The following is a 21665-nucleotide window of genomic DNA, read 5'->3' as shown; positions in this document are numbered from 1 at the left end:
GAAAAAATATTGAGAAACTGCAGCATCCCAATTTTCTCCACCATGTAATCACTACTATAAATAATTTTGAACCAGCAATCTACCTAAATTATCCTTTTAGAGCTTTTCAGAAAAGGCAAGGAAATATGATTGTTGACAAAGAAAACTTTTTAAACAGCGCTACATTTTAACTCAGTCTCGATTTCAGCAGCTGCACACAGACAGTAAGTAGTAAAGCGCATTCGTTCGTTCAGCTGCATGGTTTGTGAAGGGAAGCAGGTGCTACCGAAAATAAAGCACCTTCTTCCCTCCCAGACACATTAAAGCGGGATTTTAATTGTTTTCTGCAAATCTGAATGTAAACTGTAAATGAAGGACAAATAAAAATAAACTAAAATATACTGTGCATTTTTTTTTTCATAAATACAGTACGAAAGTAATATTCCTACATGTGTGTTTATTTTAAACTTAAATTCGCAGAGATTTTATAATTCAGCTTTAGTTGAGAAAATCTTGATAAATGAGAGCAAGGAAAGAAAAATAACAAAAAAATATTAATTTACAGTTTAATTATCCATTAAAATTAATTAATAATTGTTTGATTAGACTTTGTTACAACTTTCCTACAACAAGTCGAAAATCTAATTATAATTTTCGTTGATAAATAATTAAATTATTCCAAACTAATTAGATAAAAGCAAAATTTAAGTTATATTGAAAGGCATCGATGAGTTATGAAATTCTAGGCTATAGCAATTGCCACGGTTACAGTGCACGCGAAGTCACTGGATGATTTTTGTTAAAATTAGACATCGCATGACAGAAATAAAAGTTGACAACTGAAATGTGTGAACAGATCAATAATTGATATAACATCCCTTCGATAATCCTTTCTCTCAAATTTCATCTCTGCATCATTAACGGAATTTAAGAAAATCTCGTTCTGACTCGACTTTGAAAATATTAATGACAGCAGACAACTTTTTGATGATTGAACTGATGTTTCCTTTTGATCATATTATCTCGTTTTTATCCTAAATTTGAACTCTCGCATGCGAAATTTTATATTGCAGAGGATTAGTAAACTTTTTTATTATGCATTTCATTATATTTCTCATAATCTACAGAAATGAAACATTCCTCCAGAAATTCCACTCAACAAGTACACTTATAACGGCAAAATAATATTTTTAGTATATCTTCAAGAATTCCTCTCGACATATACAGAATGTAGTAGAGTAAGAGTTAAAGTATTTGCACGATCTTATAGGGGAAATCATAGTACAAAATCTCTTATTTCAAACAGATCCTGCGAAACAAATGAACGTTCTACTACAAGGAAGTTATACTCTTAATAAAATGTTAATTCTATTACGGTAAAAATTTTCAGTCTTAATATAAATAACAGTCATTTTGGCTATGTATGTCCAAATTTCCTCTAAACGAATGGGCCGCTTGCAACCAAATGTTGCACACTTATTCTTTAAGAAAGACAGAGAATACTGTCTACGTTTCTAAGTGCTAAAGTAGATAAATATCAGTCTCTAAATATTTAATTAACCGAGATTTTGCTGTAGTAATCTAGGAACAAATAATTTAATAAAAATATTTTAATACTATCTTAAAATTTCAAATGTTACCATTTATATCATTTTAATGCATTTCTGCAATGCATTAAAATTGTTAATTTTGAATTACTCTATCACTTTTTTAACTTCTGTTTTATTCTGTTACATATCTTTTTACCAGCTCTTCGTTTGTTTCAAAGTAGTAATTAAATAATACATAAAAGCAAGCATAAATCAGTCTCTCAAACAGAGGCAAGAAAAGTAAAGCCCTTGTTAACATATGAAACAGATGTTCGACGACAGCAGCTGCTTCAGGCTGTGAGAAATTAATCAATATTTTGCCTTTTCCCCACAGAAATTTGGAGGATATTATTCCAAGAAAAAGTATACCACTTATAAAATTAAAACTTTTACCTTTTTAACTATACCAATTTCATTTTTATGTAATTTATATTTATTTAGAAAATTTAAAACGGATGATTTTGAAGTAAGGAAATTCGCAAGTATTTCTTTGCTAGGCAATACTAAAACTATTTATTTTACTACTATTTTTATAATTTATCTTTTATTTCAAGATATATGCCTTGAAGAGAGTTTTTTATATGACAGCATTTTATACAAAAGTAGTTTCCCCGTTAAAAGTACTATACATGACAGTATTTCCCCGAGCAACACCTAGTATATTAATCAGATTTCTATAATTCAAACTAATGGCTATCTCTCTTTTTCATTCAGTTATCGGATAAAAGAAAAAAAAATACTATTCATGAAAGCGGTAAGCTTTATAAAAGACATTTTAAAAAGTATAAACTGATGTTTATCGAAAATTTGGGATTGCAATTTAAATTAGAGGTCTATAAAATTGAGCACTGGTTATTACTTTCATCTTGTTGTAATGCGACTTGATACCTTATTAACTAATTATTAAATATCTTTAGAAATTGAGAATTTTCAAAGTTTAAATGAATAGTTAAGAAGTTTCGATAAATTCAAAAATATGAAAAATATTTCTATAAGCAGTAATATCTAAATGTTAAGAATAACTAAGAAAAAATAAAAATTAAAAGTAAACCAATTTTTCATATAGATGTTACACCTTTCAGCGATTTATATATTATATTGATAGCCTTCAAATAAATTTTGAAATTTTAAATAATTAATATCAATCATTTTTGTGATTATTAATAAATATTTAACTATTTTTAAGAAATGGTTTTACATTAACAGAATGTATTATTCTTATTTTAAAAATCAAAAATTTATTTTTTTCTCAATATATACTTTTCACTTTTGTTATTTCATCCTACAGAGGTTGAGAAATATTGGCTTATATACATAATCTACGCTACGTATAGAAAACAAATTACTTATTTGCCTATTGCATATTTCTGGGTTGATAATTAACTTAGATATTATTTAACTTTATTTTACAAAAAAAAAATGTCAAATTTTTTAGATTTCGTATACAAAGTCAGAAAAGGAAAATGTATGCAAAAAATTCGGACTTTTCGGTTTGGCTCCAAGCCAAAAGATGATATATAGGGCGTTGGCGGTTTGGCAGTGTCCTTCTGTATATGATATATTGACATAGTCTTTGAATTAGCTTTCTCCCATTGTTAGTTTTTGAAATCTCGGCTATTGAACATTAAATTTTGTATTTTAATTTTTTTTGTATTAAATTTTATATAATTGTCTGAGACTCTTTATGTGATCAACTAAAAAATAATGCTTAAGTATATAATTAGTATCAGTGCTTGCATGAAAGCTCAACAAGTGTCAAAAAAGGACAAGAGAAAATTTATGTCGAAGATGTTTTTTAATCATATTTCAGAATGTATTATTCTTATTTTAAAAATCAAAAATTTATTTTTTTCTCAATATATACTTTTCACTTTTGTTATTTCATCCTACAGAGGTTGAGAAATATTGGCTTATATACATAATCTACGCTACGTATAGAAAACAAATTACTTATTTGCCTATTGCATATTTCTGGGTTGATAATTAACTTAGATATTATTTAACTTTATTTTACAAAAAAAAAATGTCAAATTTTTTAGATTTCGTATACAAAGTCAGAAAAGGAAAATGTATGCAAAAAATTCGGACTTTTCGGTTTGGCTCCAAGCCAAAAGATGATATATAGGGCGTTGGCGGTTTGGCAGTGTCCTTCTGTATATGATATATTGACATAGTCTTTGAATTAGCTTTCTCCCATTGTTAGTTTTTGAAATCTCGGCTATTGAACATTAAATTTTGTATTTTAATTTTTTTTGTATTAAATTTTATATAATTGTCTGAGACTCTTTATGTGATCAACTAAAAAATAATGCTTAAGTATATAATTAGTATCAGTGCTTGCATGAAAGCTCAACAAGTGTCAAAAAAGGACAAGAGAAAATTTATGTCGAAGATGTTTTTTAATCATATTTCAGAATGTATTATTCTTATTTTAAAAATCAAAAATTTATTTTTTTCTCGATATATACTTTTCACTTTTGTTATTTCATCCTACAGAGGTTGAGAAATATTGGCTTATATACATAATCTACGCTACGTATAGAAAACAAATTACTTATTTGCCTATTGCATATTTCTGGGTTGATAATTAACTTAGATATTATTTAACTTTATTTTACAAAAAAAAATGTCAAATTTTTTAGATTTCGTATACAAAGTCAGAAAAGGAAAATGTATGCAAAAAATTCGGACTTTTCGGTTTGGCTCCAAGCCAAAAGATGATATATAGGGCGTTGGCGGTTTGGCAGTGTCCTTCTGTATATGATATATTGACATAGTCTTTGAATTAGCTTTCTCCCATTGTTAGTTTTTGAAATCTCGGCTATTGAACATTAAATTTTGTATTTTAATTTTTTTTGTATTAAATTTTATATAATTGTCTGAGACTCTTTATGTGATCAACTAAAAAATAATGCTTAAGTATATAATTAGTATCAGTGCTTGCATGAAAGCTCAACAAGTGTCAAAAAAGGACAAGAGAAAATTTATGTCGAAGATGTTTTTTAATCATATTTCAGAATGTATTATTCTTATTTTAAAAATCAAAAATTTATTTTTTTCTCAATATATACTTTTCACTTTTGTTATTTCATCCTACAGAGGTTGAGAAATATTGGCTTATATACATAATCTACGCTACGTATAGAAAACAAATTACTTATTTGCCTATTGCATATTTCTGGGTTGATAATTAACTTAGATATTATTTAACTTTATTTTACAAAAAAAAATGTCAAATTTTTTAGATTTCGTATACAAAGTCAGAAAAGGAAAATGTATGCAAAAAATTCGGACTTTTCGGTTTGGCTCCAAGCCAAAAGATGATATATAGGGCGTTGGTGGTTTGGCAGTGTCCTTCTGTATATGATATATTGACATAGTCTTTGAATTAGCTTTCTCCCATTGTTAGTTTTTGAAATCTCGGCTATTGAACATTAAATTTTGTATTTTAATTTTTTTTGTATTAAATTTTATATAATTGTCTGAGACTCTTTATGTGATCAACTAAAAAATAATGCTTAAGTATATAATTAGTATCAGTGCTTGCATGAAAGCTCAACAAGTGTCAAAAAAGGACAAGAGAAAATTTATGTCGAAGATGTTTTTTAATCATATTTGTTTCTTTCGTAATTAATTTATTCCTCACGGTCAGGCAACAAATAAGGAACATAACTTGAAAATTTTTCATCTCATATGAGACCATCAAAAAAAAAAAAAAAGCACTGAAAAGCATTTTTTTTTTTTTTTTTTTTTTACATGTCAATACTTCTGCACATTAGTTACATAATAGTTAACGAAGAATAATGTACACCGTTCGTACATATTTAGCACAAACACAAAAGCTTTTAATTTTATTTAAAAAATCTTTATATATGCGTTTATAATTACGAATTCTTCAAACAGCTCCAACTAGAACCGTGTTCTAACTCTTCCATACTCAATAGTCATACAGTTGTCCATTATAATTGTACAGTCGCTAAATGTATTTTTTAAACAAAAATAGGTAAGTATTTTTTTTTTTTTTTTTTTTTTTTGTACAAATGTCTTTAAATATTGCATTATGGCATAGTTACCAAACATTTATTTTAATTGCATATTTTCTATAAAGCAATAAATCACAGTTACATGAGTCACAGAAGTCACAAATGACTTCTCAAAAACTTTAGATTGTATCTTGAAAAAAGTGCGAATAGAATTAAATTCATTTAATTTAAATAGTTTTTAAAAACTGATTTCAGAAGCAAGATTTTTTTTTTCAGTTAATATTGTAATCAAAGAAAAATATTTTTTTTTTCCTTCTAATTCTTTATCAAGAGAAAATTTTTATCTATGATTTTTTATACATATGAATTTCCCTAGTAAAATAAGCCATGAATGTATAAGCTAAAGATTAAACAATATGATGGGAGGATTTCCGGCAACAGGAATTTTTGATGAATGCTCTTAATATTGCGAAAAATAATTTTCATTTGCACTTCAGCACGAATTTCCTATGAAATTCCATTCAATCAATTTTCAACTTATTTTTCTAAAATTACAAAAAAACTAATGCCGATATACATCATTAATACAATATTATTTCTACATCATTTGTATTAATGATGTAGAATAAGGATTAAATAGTATTATTTTAACTATGTCTTCATATTTAAATTAAAAAAGCTCTTCCATTTTTCAATTGTTTCTACATCATTAGTATAATAATATTTCTGAATCATTAACAAATTATTTCTACATCATTAATATAATATTATTTATGCATCATTAATATATTTTTTAAATTTATTCCAAGCAAGTGTCAAGATATCTTGTTTCAAATCCTTGATTTGATAATTTAAAATACAGATAATATGTTTATGAACGTCAAATAATTACAGTAACATGAAATAGAGATAAATTTTTAGGATTATTTTTCAGTAATTTTATTTTTTATCAAATCTTTTTCATCCCAGTGGAAAATTATAATGGGCGGCGTTTTCTGTTGCTGCCCCGAAGACCTGAAATTCGATTCCATGGAAGGATTTGGGGACAAATCCAACTTTCGAGACGTGACAACGCATCCCAGTGATTCATCAATAGCTCTGACTGTTCATCAGCCTTTATATCCACCAGGAAGAATCATACATATTGTTCGAAACCACCCGAAGAAAGAAGAGTGAGTATTCGCGAATTCACTCCTTTCTTCAAATTTAAATTGAAAACCCTCTTTCAAATTCATATTGAAATTAGAAAGTTCCTGAAAAAACCGCATATTAAAATTAGAAAGCTACCTGCAATTAAATTAAAACTTTTTTATTCTATAAATAGATTGCATTCCCAGATTCAAAATTACAAAGCCGAATTCGGAAGTCTTATGAGTTAAACCTAAATAAAACCCAGTGAATTGTTGATAAAGGTTGTCTACTTTAAATATGACGATAATTCACATAAATTATATATATATTATATATATATATATATATATATATATATATATATATATATATATATATATATATATAATATGTAATTATCCGTACAGATTGGATAGAATTTTATTTTCACGAATATTACTCTTAAATATATGGAACTCTTATAAACAAACTCTTATAAGCATATATATTTAAAAAATATTTTTAAATATATTTTTCAAATAAAATTTACAATATATAATCTATAAATTATTCTTTCTCCTTCTTTTAATGCTAGCCAAAAATATGAAACTAAATGGAGGTAAGTCGAAAGTTTTTAAGAGTAATTATTCAATAAATTGTAATTGATATTCTACTTAGCTAATATTTTGTATACATTTATGTTATAATCGAAACCTATAATCATATTCCATGGCTCTGGTATCAAACAGCAAGCCATCAAGAAAAAAAAATCACTTTAAATTCAGTTTACATTGGAATAGAGATATAATCGAATCCAGATATTTCGAAAATCTCTATATATTGAATTTTTTTTTTTTTCTCCAGGAATCGCATTTTTAGTGAAAAGCAATTTCTGTATAGCGAATAAAATTTCTATATATCGAACAAAAATTCCCTATAAAAGTCATGCATACCTTTTACAGTCAGAAAGCGATTATGAATTTCGTTTATAAGGAAAAAACTGTTTTGCCGGTCCTTACTGCAAGAGAAATTTTCAGACAATCAGAATTTTTTTACAAAAAAAGAAATAAGCACTTGCCTATGAGTCATAAGTTATTCTGTTTCACGAATAGCTTTCTCATCTATCAACGAGATTCTCAACTTTAAATTCGATTTAGTTTTCATTTCTTATAGTGAACAAGGTCCCCAACTGAAAAAGTTTTAAGTGCGAAACGTTGAGAGCAGAATGAAAAATTAAAAACATATTATAATCAAATTACATAAATATTTATACATATTTTTAAAACAAATTTATTTGATAATTTTATTTTTTGAGTCTTAAAATTAAATACCTGTGCATACTTGTTTTTAATAAGAAAACGAGTAAAAATTCACAATATGTATTTTTATATATCGTAAATTTCTTCCTCATGAACTTTTAAGTTCGATATTTAAAGGTTTCGGCTGTATCTCAATCTAATTAGTATCTAAGTCATAACTCGAATTTGTAGGGTCAGTTTTACAGAAGGTCAATTTTACAAAAATAAGGCTCTAGACAACTATACAAGTTTAATTGAAGAAAAATGCAACACACAAGCATCCTTGGCTACTCTTACATAAAGAAATCCATTGCCATGATCAAAATTTATCAGAAGAATTAAGAGTTAATTATCATTGGGCAATAACATTTCATAGGAATCAATAGTTTTTACAACATTTCACAGTGAAGGTATTAAAAATAGTAAGTCTTAAAAAAAAAAAAAACGCACAGCCACTATTTTTCTTTTCAGGTGCATTTTATTCAAAATTTAGACGATTATAAGTCCCGGAATTATATTTCGAAATTTAGGTTCAACCAAATTGGAAAGTTTAGTACACACTAATTAGCATCTAAATAAAATCTGCACATTATACACGAACACGTGTCTATTTTCATGAAATCTCGATTTCAAGCATAAAAAATCGCATTAAAAGAAAGTGAATGTTTCTCAAATAAGTAATATCAAAATTATTTCAAGTTACTTAAAGAAATTTATCTTCAGTAAACAAAAGATAAATAATTTACTCATCCTCAAATACAATATACCTATACAATAATTTTCTGTAAAAAAAGTATAATTGTACATCACCGTCACTTAAAATGCTAATTATTCCAATCTTTATTCATATAAATGAATTAAATTGATTCTCTCATTAGAAAATTCGTGAAAAAACACGATCCTGTTTATCAAGCACTATGGGCAGACAATGTGGATTTTGATGAAGTTTTGATTTCTCCCGTAATGGTTCAAGATCATATGCCAGACAAAGTTCTCGATGCTTTAGAAAAGGTAAGTTTATCTACCATTTATAGTTAGCGCTTTTAAATAATAATAAAAAAAACATTTAATATTATCTGCAACTGCTTCACATTTGGAAAGCAAAATTAATAAAAAAATATACATACTTAATAGAAATACTGAAATTTTAGAGGTATCAAATTAGTTAATATTGCGACAAAGATTTATGAGTCAAGCACCAATATTTGATATCATTCTTAAAATACACGTCTAAAAATTAAATTTTCATTAAAGCCCGTTTTGAAGAATGATTAAACAGATCAGCAACTAATAAAAAATAAAAACGTATAAAAATTTAAAATGGCCCATTGTAAAAATGATTATTTTCATATTTTGTTGCTTTTTGAACATTGAAGCAAAGTAGTGAAATATCTCTTTTATAAAATGATATTCATTAAGAAGACGATACGTTTGACTTATTTTCAATCCAGTACTAGGCCCACTCTATATCACTACGATTGGTTTCAATTTAAGAGTACTCAAATCTACATTTTCACTAGACGCTATACATAATGTTACTTGTTCTATTTGTCTAAGAGAAGTCCAGATTAGCCAAAGTTGCCGCAGAAATGCAACTGGCAATATCAGTGCAATAAAAAGCCAATATAAATAGATTTTTCTAATTAAAATGTCCGTGATTAAGATAGAGTTGTTCATTTTATTTTTATGAAAACTTTCACAGTAGGATTGAGAATAAAGCAAGAGTTTTCTCAAGTGCAATTATTAAAACTTGACATTAAATGTGCAAAAGAAATGGTTTTGTCTTTTCGTTGTAAATGCAAGTTAATGTCATCACAAGATGATTTAACAAATATTTTGAAAAGCATAGCGTTATATTTCAGGGTCACAACTGCTTATTAATCTAAAATTAAGAATGATAGCAAGGATTTCAGATAAAGTAACTAAGTTAATATTTTTTGTGTTATCTAGAACCAAAAGATAATAAAATTAAATCATCTATTGATTTGATTATTAAAAAAAAAACGTTTCCATTAAACATCTTTATTTCCAGCTGTTGATAAATACTGGGCCGGCAAAGCCACAGAGACAATTCTCAGAAGCTGATCGACGCCAATTTACTAATATAGAAACAACCGAATTAGGAGCACGTACACCACCACATCGATTAGTTTTAGAAACAAGTTTCACTGATCTTCAGCCAGAAAGCGAGGGAACGATTACTGGACATAATGAACATCCTCAATCAAATAGTAACTGGGATTATAACAACGCAGGCGGCGCAGAAGCATCCAATGGTTCCAAAGAATCTGATATGGAGAAGAAGGATTGGATGCGAATGGCTCCATTAGCTTCCCCTGAAACTTTATCCGATGTTTCCAGCATTTCTTCGAAGGGAAGTAGTCAAAAGGCAAACAACGGAAACAGACTTTCATGGGGAGGTGTTCCCACCATGGAACCTATTGCACAGTCACCAGCAGTACAAAGACCTAATTCAGACTCTTTGGCCATTGATTTAAGCGCATGTTCGTCTCACACATTGAGAGTGGATTCTGGAACTGATTTTGAAGACAGCAGTATTAATGATCCAATGTGTTACAAAGTGGTTACTGAAGCAACTGTAGAAATAAACACTATGCGAGAAGATTTACACTCTTCGCATTTAATGGATCCATCTCGGCTCTGTTTAGATATTGAAGGTATAAAAGAAAACGTACAATATATGAATGGAGGACGTAATATATTTGGAGCAGATAGTACTTACGCAAGTACAAGTACAGAACAAACCATTGAAAGGCTTTTCACTCCCCATGAGCCAAAACGAGTTACTTTCGACTTGTATGACACTCAAAAGATGGCAAGAGAAGTATCTGAAGACAGCATGTATAATTCCGGTGAATCTTTTGTTCCAACATATCCAGAATACAGTAACCAACAGGAATATGGAAGTCATGGATATATGTATACTCCATGTGGTTATGCCAGTTACAGTCCCATATCATCACCTACAATGGAACACTCAATATCAGATGTACAGCTTTTCAAAATATCTGAACAACCAACTGTGCACAAATCTTCCAAAGATAAAGATACACCCAAAGCACAAGAAATGCCACCTGTCCATGAAGAACCAATAATAACATCGTCACCAAGAAAATCTCACCAAAAAAATGTTGTCATTGATGTAGAAGTGTCAAAACCATCAAATTGCGGTGACTATAAGGAACCACCAACTGAAAGCAGCTTATAGTCAATGATTGTTTCTCAATGACATATTTCTTGCAAGTTTTTCCTGTTCTTCCACGTGACAGGTCAATCGACCATGTGATACTATTCAAAGTGCAGGATTTATGTCAGTTAAGAATTTTTCCTCACTGGCACTCAAGTGCAAATGTAATATACTTTAGTATGGCTAACTGCCATGCAATCTTTTGAATTCCTAGTCATTCCAAAACGAGTTTTGAAGTTGATTTCTGTGAAACCAAGTTTTCGAAATTATCTATTCCATGTACAATTTTCATTATATTAAACTTGTTTTTAAAAACTGTTAAATTATTAAAAAATGAATTCTTATTAACAGATATTTATATATCATTGTATTTAATCCTGTTGCATAATATTCTTTTCTCTAATGAAGAACTACCCTTATTTTTTTCTGTGATGAATTCGTATGTCTTTTTTATACTGAAAACACTTGGAAAATTCATTTCACTTTACTATTATCCATAATACATAATGCACTCAATATCTAAATACTGCGGCCTCATCAAATTTAACCCTTCCTAGGGCCGTGGGAAGTATGCTTCCCATCAAATTTATCAATCTTTGTATGAATTTATGTAGGTTGGCATCAGTTCTGACAAATTTTTTTAGAAAGACAGAAACTTAGAGGCTTCAGTTCTTTATCTTACACAAAATGATGTGTCTTGATTTGTTACTTAATTATTAATTAACCAAATTAAATTTATCTAATAAGCTAAATGATTCCCTTTCCTTATTCTAATTTCAAGACTAAAAATATTTTAAAATAATATGACTAGAAAAAAATGGCCCATTAAAAGGTTAAAAAATAGAAAGACAACTATATGATTTTCTATATTTTGTTACAATTTATTTCTAAATATTATTAGACATTTTTTTTCTGCTGTTTTGACCATAAACAGCACCTGCCATCTTCTATAATACATAAAAAAAAAATCTACAATGTATTTTGAGATGAAACAAGCAATACAAAAATGACCAGCATTAAAATAATTCACAGTGCATACTATGGTCTCAAGAAAGCAGATAACGATATCTTAGAAATTTTATTCACACTTACTACTACCAAGATTAATTGTTAGAGTTTCATCCTCAAATGATTGCATCTGAGAATCAGCTTCATCTAAGATCCCACACATGAATTATGATACAAAAGCAGTGACATATTACATTTAAAAATTTAGTTGCAGTACAAAATTATATTTTTTATATAATACAGTAAAACAAATTCAAAATGGATGCATTATCCAGTAAATCGCATCATTTTGAAGGTTGCAGACTACTAATTTAGATGTATATATACCTGGGTTTATAAAATAATACACTTTTTGCTACCGTGATTGGTGTAGATTCCAATTACACAGATAATTTTTGTAACGACGAATTTAAACAAATATTTCTCTGTCGAATTTCCGACCTTTAATTATACCGAATATAACAACTGCAATGGGAAAAAAATGAAACATTCCAGTAGTTTTAGAAATAGTGAGTATTACTCAGCCTTTAGATTACAGGAAGTATGCCAAACAATTGCTGGATTGAAGTATGCAACCTTAGGAACGGAACAAGAAAATACCAACATATTTCAAAAACTGCCACCATTAGCATGGTACGAAAGGTATTCTATGATAATCTTATAACGTTCAAAAGGTAAATTTTGGAATTTTCTTTCTTGGTTTTTTTTTATTTTCTGATGGAGAATCTGTAACGTTAATCTTACAAGACATAAATGTAATAATAATTTAACATCAATGGAATCCATAATTAATATCAGTGCAATTATTAATTACAAGAGTATATTCGAATTCTTACTGATAAACAACTCAAAAACATTATCAACAGAAATTCAGAAATTATTATTTACTGTTTAGGAAGTTTTTTTTTTCGGGGGGGGGGGGGGGGGGATATTGCTAAAGTGCTTCATCTCAAAAACAGAATTAAAGTATCTTACTGGGTGTATTTTATTTTTTAGGCTTTTGTTATGCAATAACGAAATTTTATTTCATCAACATTAAAGGAGTAATAACATATGATTTTAAATAAAACTGTCTAATTTGATGCCATAAACTAAGCTCTTGGAAACTTTAAAGAAGGCTTCAAACTCTGAAGCATAAAATACTGGAAAATTGTGAGTTAAAAACATAGCTGGTATTGACCTTTAGAAAATCTATGCTGTTAACAACATCATATATAAATATTTTTAATGAGTGAAAGTTTCTTTTTTTTTAATCACAAATTTTATATATACAAATAGGCGTTTTTGTATATTGATGCAAATCATTTACATCATTTGATAATCATTAATTATTTCAGATGCAAATCATTTGCATCTCAGAATTTATTTATTGATATCAGACAGATATCCTGTTTTTTTACTTGTCCTATATATTGAATTGCAATCTTAAAAAATTAGATCTTTGTAGATTTACTGATGGAAATATTATACTTGCAATTTGCTAGAAGAAAAGCGCTTTTATTACAAGTAGCAAACAAAACATGATTCTCCAGTTGCTTGGTAAAAAAGATTGTAATAAACATTAGTTAGTGCAATTTTTACACATTTCAACTTATATAACATTGTTAAAATTGCTGAGCACTATAAAATTTTTATAAAATGAACATGAATTAATCAAACATATATTGGAAGATACATCACACTAATAAGCAGTTTGACACCATTATTGAAGAAAGAATAATGCATTCAGTTTCAAGTTATAGGTGTTTAATATATAACATTGTACCAAAACTAGAAGGATCTATATCAAAAATTAATAACTGAATATAAAACTTTTATATCCATCTATTAATTTTCATATTTATCTTTATAAATATCTGTTTAAGGCACATTTGCATGAAGATTAATAAAGGCCAGAATAATTAGAGACGACTTAATTGTACATTAAAGTATAGGATGGGAAAGAACAATAGAGGAATGTAATATCTAATGTTCTTTCAATTTTCTTACATTTTAGAAGACTATATTTAGACACAACTAGAGTGTTTACATTTTAGTTCACATTTTTCACAAATATTGATAGTATAAACTGAAAAATATCATTAAAAAAAATTTTCCAGCAAGCAAAGATGCAATTACAAATTTTTCGAAAAAATTCAAATTAAAATATTTACCATTTTTTAGTGGTAAATAATATATTGTAGCCAACTCAGAATCATATTTAGGTTGTCATATTCTATGTACAGATTTAATTTATTAAACACAAAGGGAATTGGTTGTGGCATAAAGCATAAAAGGATTAGAAATAAATGAAATTTAAAATAGCATTAAAGATTGAAGTTTCTTTTGTTTCTATCATCATAAAGTACAAAAGGGAGACAGAAAAACTGAGAAATTAAAATGAACAGTGAGAATTGAAAAAAGAAAGAAAAAGAATAATTAAAAATTTAACGTCAGATTTAATGTCAATGTTGAAAACATAATTACAATCGAAATTTTTGTATTCCAAAGTCAAGATGAACACAAAAAATTACAGTCTACAAGGTCTTGATTTTTTCTTTTAATTCATTACATATAAAAGTTATTTAAATATATCTTGTCCACCTTCTGGTTGTGGAAAATTGAACAAAAATGCTGGTTCACGAGATTCAGTTTCATTACTTGAAGCTGCTGCTTTTCTAAGAACACGACCAGAAGAGTTATTTTCTACATGATCCAGTTCACAGTCATGTATTACTGTAATAAAAAAAAAAATCATATCTTTTAATATCATACTACTTCATTACATTGTGAGCAAACTAAGATCAATTTTAAAACCACATTTTTTTCTCTTACTATAAGATATATTCTTTCATCTTCTGATCTATTCAGATATACATTTATATATATATAATTTCACCTCCCAATCATATTTCTATATTTTCAATTTCTACATAATTTTAATATAGGCATTCTAAATCTACCACATAAACAACTATATTTTTGAAAACTTACAATTTTCTATTTCCTTTACTTGCTTCTGCATTGCTTGTCTGTAATCTCCACAGGTAAGACGCATCACTTGTCTCTTTTTAATAAAGGGAGTTTTGGGGTTACTTAAAAGCTTTAATGACTTTAATATTGACTGGGCTAAGAAGGGAAAAAAAGGGGGGAGGATAATTATTACACAATAAAAATGATATTATACAAACATTATACAAGAAGAAGCATTTGAATAATTTACCTTCTCTAGGACTCACTCTTTTAGCAATAAGTTTTTCTTCTAGATGTCTCTGGCACCAATAAAGTTCATCTTCAAATGTAGAGTTGTTATCTGTAGCTTCCTCCTGGAAAAATAAACTATAGTTAAACTTCATAGTTTCAATCAACATTTAAAAGAGAAATTATGTGCAATAAAAACTTAATATAAGTGTTTGATAGAAATCATTCCTCTGCCATTTCTGCAGAATTATAATAGAAAATAACTGCAGTAAATAAAAAGTCTTCAAATTAATTAATGTTTATATTTTTTAAATTTCTCTTAGCCCTCAAAAGAATTTTCCTATAAATAAAAAAGAATTTAAATTGGTATTCAGATTCATTTATTTGAAAAGCAGTAATCTTTTCATTTTTTGTGGAATTATTTGATTCATTTTTAGTTATTAATTAATAAATTACTGGAGAAAAATACAATATTTCTTTTTTTTAGACCAATATTATAAAAACTGAATAATTTATTTAAAACTTTTTATTGATTACAATCTCTTTTCAGGTAAAAAGAATTTTCATGATCCCAATCTAGAAATAAATAAGCACTAAATATAATTTAAAAAAAAAAAAAAAAGAGTCTAGATGAACATTTGAAATGAAGGTAATTTTCATAACTATTTTTTTTAAATAAATATTAAAAAATTCAAAATAGGAAGAAAAAATTCACAATCAAACATGGATTTAAGATGACTGGATGCCAATAATATATTAAGAGCCCTGGTTGATTTACTTCTCCATGGCAATTAAAAATCAATTAATATTCCAACAATTTATTAACTAATAATTATCAACTTTAAATGTATTCAAAGTAAATAATTTTTCAATTTAATCAATAGAATGATTATAGGAAATTATTTTTCCCCCTTTAAAAGTCTGGTAGAGAATATGAAATCTATATAATATAATAATTATTGGTTTATGCATTGATAATCTCTTATTCTAACATTTCAAATGTCATCTTCATAATACATCACTTTTTTGGTATTCAAGTCAAACTAGTAGAACTCATATGGTAGAACTGATTTATGAGTTTGGGTTTTAAAAGTAAAAAAAGAAGTGAAATACATACAAATGAAAATGCTGTTAAAAATGGTATACAAAATATTCATTCATAACAGTATTGCAGAGAATGTTCAATTTTACTTTATTGATTCAAAACATTTTTAATGTTTATCCAAGAAAATTCAACCCTTTCAGGGTTAGCTACTTGATAGACAAAATAGCAAAAATTGAAGAAATAATATAAATTTAGGTTGTTTCTTTTGACGTCAAAACTTTTTTCATAATTAGTCACCTTCATCTAATGTATAAATTTCAATCATTCAAATGATAAATTCCTATAAATGATTCTTGAAATATTCTTAAAAAATTGTGCAACTATGAATTCAATTTCCTTATATATACAAAAACACAAGCAAAAAGAAAAAAATATATTAAATACATCATGACTAAGCTAGATCACTGTAACAATAATGTATTATTAGAACTGATTTTTTTTTTTTTCAACCTTTTTGCTGTTTCACAGTTTTGTAAACAGCATATATATGATTTTATTCACAGAACTGCATAAGAAAACAAATATCTCAGGCTTAAAAGGAATTAATTTTGAATATTTTTTAAAAATCTATTACATTTTATTCTACTGGCTTAACTAACTGGCATCTACTAAATGCATGTCTAAATTTTACAATAATTAAAAAATATATCAACAAACTTCTAACTAGATTCTCCTTTCAATTTAATTATCATATGCTATAGTGCTTATTGCTGAGAATATTTCTTTGAAGTTGTTCTTCAACAAGATCTTGATCATAGATCTTTTAGAATGTATATTTATTACGAACATACTATTATTATTATTATTATATATATAAACATAATTTTGAAGCAGAAGGCAGTTTTGAAGACAGTGAAGAGACTTTGAATTTTTTAAGTTCACTTTATTTCATCCCGGGAGGCACAAATTATGAACAAGCAGAAGCGACGAGCACAACACTGAACAAAACAAAATGAGGAAAAGCTGATGAAAGTTTTATCCCTGTGAATATATACTGTGAGATTTTAATAACGATTTCCATAACCTGTCAATCATAAGTAAAGGAATCATAGGGATATTTTTAAAAAAATGTGCTTAGCTTAACAGTATATTTCACTCGGAGAGTGGGAACCGCTGACTAAAGCATTTTCACAGAGCTTTTGTTGCATTAATTAAATAGAAAAAGTGGAACGGGATCAGGAAATAAGAGAATATTTTAGAATAAAAAGATGGGCTAATTTAAGACAAAACTTTGGAAATTAATTAAGTTTAAATTAGATTTTAAAATATCATTATATATATATATATAGGATACCTATAGATAGATTTATATAGGAATAGGATATGTATAGATAAATTTATAGAAAAAATGAATATAAGACCACTTAGCATTTTCCATGCAGTATCATAAGCACATAGCTAAAAGGACTCGCAAAACGAAGAAAGAGTGATTGGAATGACAAAGTGGGTAACATAATCCCACAGATGTTCATCCATACAAAGATATTCCAGAAAAATAATTTGCTTGTGACATTCCAACAGTATGAAATATCCATTAAACTTACATGGAATGACACATTTTATCCTTAAATTGATTACATTTTTTACATAGTACAATAACTAATTTTATATATATTATAGAAATGGCTTTGAACTTTAGACATAGGTTCAACACCTTTTAAACTCCTATGAGCCTAAAAATGGTTTTAAAAAAAATGTAAAAGTCAGCACCAGAAAATTGAAAAAAAGACTGCCACATGATAAATAAAATAACAAACTTAACAAAAGTATAGCATATGTGGTATGCAGAAATATGTCAATAAGGTATTTCCCAAATGATCCTACATTATCTTAATGGGTTAAATTGACACCCAACTATTACCACAACATGAAATTTGATTTATTTGGGAGAAATAGCTATTTGAAATTTTAGCAATCATAAGAACACTTCCTATACAATTAAATCATTGGTATGTTGCTAAAAGAGACCAGGTGGAAAGAAACAAAAAAGTGAGTCAGCATCTCCTTGTTACTTTAAATATTATCTCTGTATATCAATATATGCACAGTATATATATTGATATATGTGATTCTATTACAGAGATGATATTCTAAAACAACAAGAACACATTAATCCATTTTAGATTTTGTCTTGGTCAATTTTAAAGGTATATCAATAAAACATATTAAAATTAATGAATATTAAACTGTAAAGCTGTACTGAATGAATAGCAAGAATAATTGCCTTTATTATACTGGATACTATCTCTGAAAATATGATTATTAAAAATTCCCAATTAAAAGTGTAAAAGAATCCAACTTGAAACAAACAAACTGCTTTTTGTATTCATTTATTTTTTCAATATTGTTAAAAATCTTCTATTTCCACTTTCTTTTGGTCTTGAATTTTCCGCAAGAAGAAATATTTCCGACGCATTGACTAGATATCACAGTATCACACGTTATAAAATCTAGTAAAGCTGAATTTTAACAGTTTTGGAGCTCAAAATTTCTCTGTACATATTTGTTTTTAATAAGAACCATAGTAAAACAGAGGAAAGTATTATTTTAATCTATGCTACAGTAAAAACAAAAAAATTAAAATCTCAATATATCATTAATTTAAATTGTTAGATAATATAGCCAGCAAATTTGTTAAATTACATATCATATTGATTTATTTACTTCTTCCAAAAGATTAAGAACTCAAGATAAATAAACAAGATAAAAAAAACACTGAAAATGTTGATTAATTAAGAGATTTGCCTTGATAACAAAGATAAAAACAGGCATGAACATAAAATCTTCAGAACAAGTTCCTTGAATTAATTAATAGGTTTTGAGCTATTTAAAGCATTTTTAATTGACATGTTTTAAAAAATTTTCATTTTCCCCCTTTTGTTTACAAAATTCATCAAATAGGGACTGATATAAAAATTTATAGCAATTAAATATATTTACAAATATATCAAGGTACTTATCACTTTACAACAAAAATACACCTTTTTAACTATTTAGGATTTTCAAATCAAACTTCAAAACTGTCAATTCAATTTTAAAATAATTACATTAAAAAATTAAATTGACATAAAAGTTTTTTAAAAGAACCAAAATTACGAAATTTATTTAACAACAGTAAAAGGAATAAGCTGTGTGCAAAAGCAATGCATCTAAACTTAACAGTTATTTTTTTTTTATTAAATAAGAATATCCAATATTTTTCAACCAGATTTCAAATCCAAAATACAACACACATTTAAATACTTCTATTGCCAATTTCAGTGAATATGTAATTTAAAAACAAGAAAACCATACAATGATTACATATTAAAACATGAAGTTATTAAATTAAAGGGGAAAAAAACTGAAATATGATAAAGTGTGCTTTAAAGCTAAGATTTTTAAAAAGTTACAAATGTTTACTTTAATAAAAGTTTTTCTAAAAAGCATAGCATCTGCCTACTACAATAAAAAGCAAAATATTTCAATTAGTTAATTTAAAGGAAATTTTTAATTCATCTAGAAAGCTTGAAACATTCTTTCCAGTAATGTAGAGTAGATAATGTCCAGTAGTAGTCAGATTTCTTATTAGAAAGAAAAATTGTGAACATGACATGGATTTTTTTTCCTTCCAATCACAATAATTCTCAAATTTCACACAAAGTGAGGTTTTTTATTATTACTATTATTTTAAATTTTATTTTTAAATACCACTCGAAATAAACTATATCTTGAAAAAAAAAGGTGCAAAATTTAATAAAAATTTTTATTCAGAAAAAATAGTAATAATAAAATGTCAATACAGATACCATTTCAATTTTAAGTAGGTGATCAATTCAGATCTACAGATTAACCAAAATACTTGGTAAAGAACTAATACTTTACGATAAAAATATTCGAGTATTTCTAATTTTATTCCTTCAAATTATTTACGTCAAATATAATTTGAAATTTCAATTACAGTTAAGCACCCCTCACTTTTACTGAAGAACATACAACCAAGAATTGAAATGATGCAAATAATGCTATAATCTATAATTATATCAATCAAACAATTTTAAGACAGCATTTGCCAATGCTCGGTTTACGCATAATTTTCCATGGAGTTTCATGTTTATCGGTCATTAATTTAATTTATATTTATTCTAAAATTGTAGCATTAATTTAGTAAAACATTATACATATTTAAAAAAAAATTATATAATTTCTCCATATTTGTTGATAACTTAAAATGTGAAACAATATTTATGAAAAGTTTTTAAAACAAATACAAATTATGACATTTTACTCACAGTATTTTGTTCCATTATCCTCGATTCCACAAAAGGCTTTTTTGACAGACTTACTATGATTACAAACAAATACAGAGGTAGAATAAGATCTTTTTTGTTTTGTTTTTTTACTTACAATTAACACTTACTAACATGCACGTTTGTTTATTTCTTGACAAAGCATGCTGCCGGCGAGAGTTACAGTGTAAAACATGCCGGAAATGTTGATCGCCGAGCCTTCTGTATATTAATTCTAATTAATGACAAAAGCTCTAACGAATGGTTATTCTTCTTTCGAAAATAAACTATTTAAAAATGAGTATTTTTGGATGTCTTTTAAGTTATTTTCTAATGCAAAATATGCTATTTACCTAAAGTTAAAAAAAAAAAAACTCATTGCCACCATTATTTCCAGGTTGGAAGGTGAATTTATTTATCTGCTGAACATTTTGTTCAACGTACTCATTTTCGATAGTTTCTTCCACAATGAAATGCCATGTCGGGTCGATGTTCGGGATTTTAATATAGCAAGGAAAGGATTAATTTTCGTTAAAGGTTTTTAATATACATTCTTTGCTTTTACTCGACAAAAAGGACAAATTTTCGATTTTGTTTATTTTGAGCGTTTTCGATTTTCGGCGTATAAAGTGAATTTGAGAATAATGTTTTATAAACGGTGATATCCAGATATTCAGTACTTTGTTTGAAGAAGGCATTTGACCTTTTTTTCAATCGTTATGACACAAATTTGCTTTGAAAACAATAATTTTAATGTTTTTATTTCCGTAGCTTTTCGTGCTTATTAGAAGAAAGAGAGAAAAAGAGAGAGAGAAAAGAGCTTATTAGAAAAATTTAAAAGAAAACCACGGTTGATATATTTGCTTTGTTTTAACTTTCTCTTAAGAAACTTTTCTTTTAAGTTTTAGCTTTCTTTTAAAGTTCTTTGAGCAAGAGT

At 27.1% G+C, this 21665-nt stretch overlaps 2 protein-coding genes across 3 annotated transcripts in view; one reads left to right on the top strand and one right to left on the bottom strand.

The window, feature by feature from the left end:
- Positions 1–11441, top strand: part of LOC129960917 (diacylglycerol lipase-alpha-like) — a 190894-nt gene extending 179453 nt beyond the window's left edge. Inside the window, exons 15-18 of one of the 2 annotated variants that reach the window (XM_056074648.1) lie at positions 6521–6723; positions 7257–7280; positions 8838–8970; positions 9992–11441. In XM_056074648.1, the coding sequence (XP_055930623.1) occupies positions 6521–6723; positions 7257–7280; positions 8838–8970; positions 9992–11188 (1557 nt within the window). In that variant the 3' untranslated portion in view covers positions 11189–11441. The remainder of the gene's footprint in view (positions 1–6520; positions 6724–7256; positions 7281–8837; positions 8971–9991) is intronic. The other variant, XM_056074649.1, reaches the window with a different exon arrangement.
- Positions 11442–13092: 1651 nt separating this feature from the next.
- Positions 13093–20876, bottom strand: LOC129959632 (UPF0488 protein CG14286-like). The gene is made up of 4 exons (XM_056072505.1): positions 20732–20876; positions 15378–15480; positions 15149–15283; positions 13093–14890 (listed from the first exon to the last, which is right to left on the bottom strand). Exons 1-4 carry the CDS (start codon positions 20744–20746, stop codon positions 14736–14738), a joined length of 408 nt encoding a protein of 135 aa, XP_055928480.1. The 5' UTR covers positions 20747–20876; the 3' UTR covers positions 13093–14735.
- Between the last annotated feature and the right edge of the window lie 789 nt (positions 20877–21665).

This window comes from Argiope bruennichi, chromosome X2, assembly GCF_947563725.1.
Source record: "Argiope bruennichi chromosome X2, qqArgBrue1.1, whole genome shotgun sequence".
Taxonomy (NCBI): domain Eukaryota; kingdom Metazoa; phylum Arthropoda; class Arachnida; order Araneae; family Araneidae; genus Argiope; species Argiope bruennichi.
Note: the sequence above shows the minus strand (reverse complement) of the source record. Positions and strands in the feature narration are given on the sequence as shown.

Coding starts and splice junctions, on each gene's coding strand:
- LOC129959632 (XM_056072505.1), bottom strand. Junction 15,284..15,377: donor AAGAGTGAGTCCTAGAGAAG/GTAAATTATTCA, acceptor TTCCCTTCTTAG/CCCAGTCAATATTAAAGTCA. Junction 14,891..15,148: donor AGTAAAGGAAATAGAAAATT/GTAAGTTTTCAA, acceptor TTTTTATTACAG/TAATACATGACTGTGAACTG.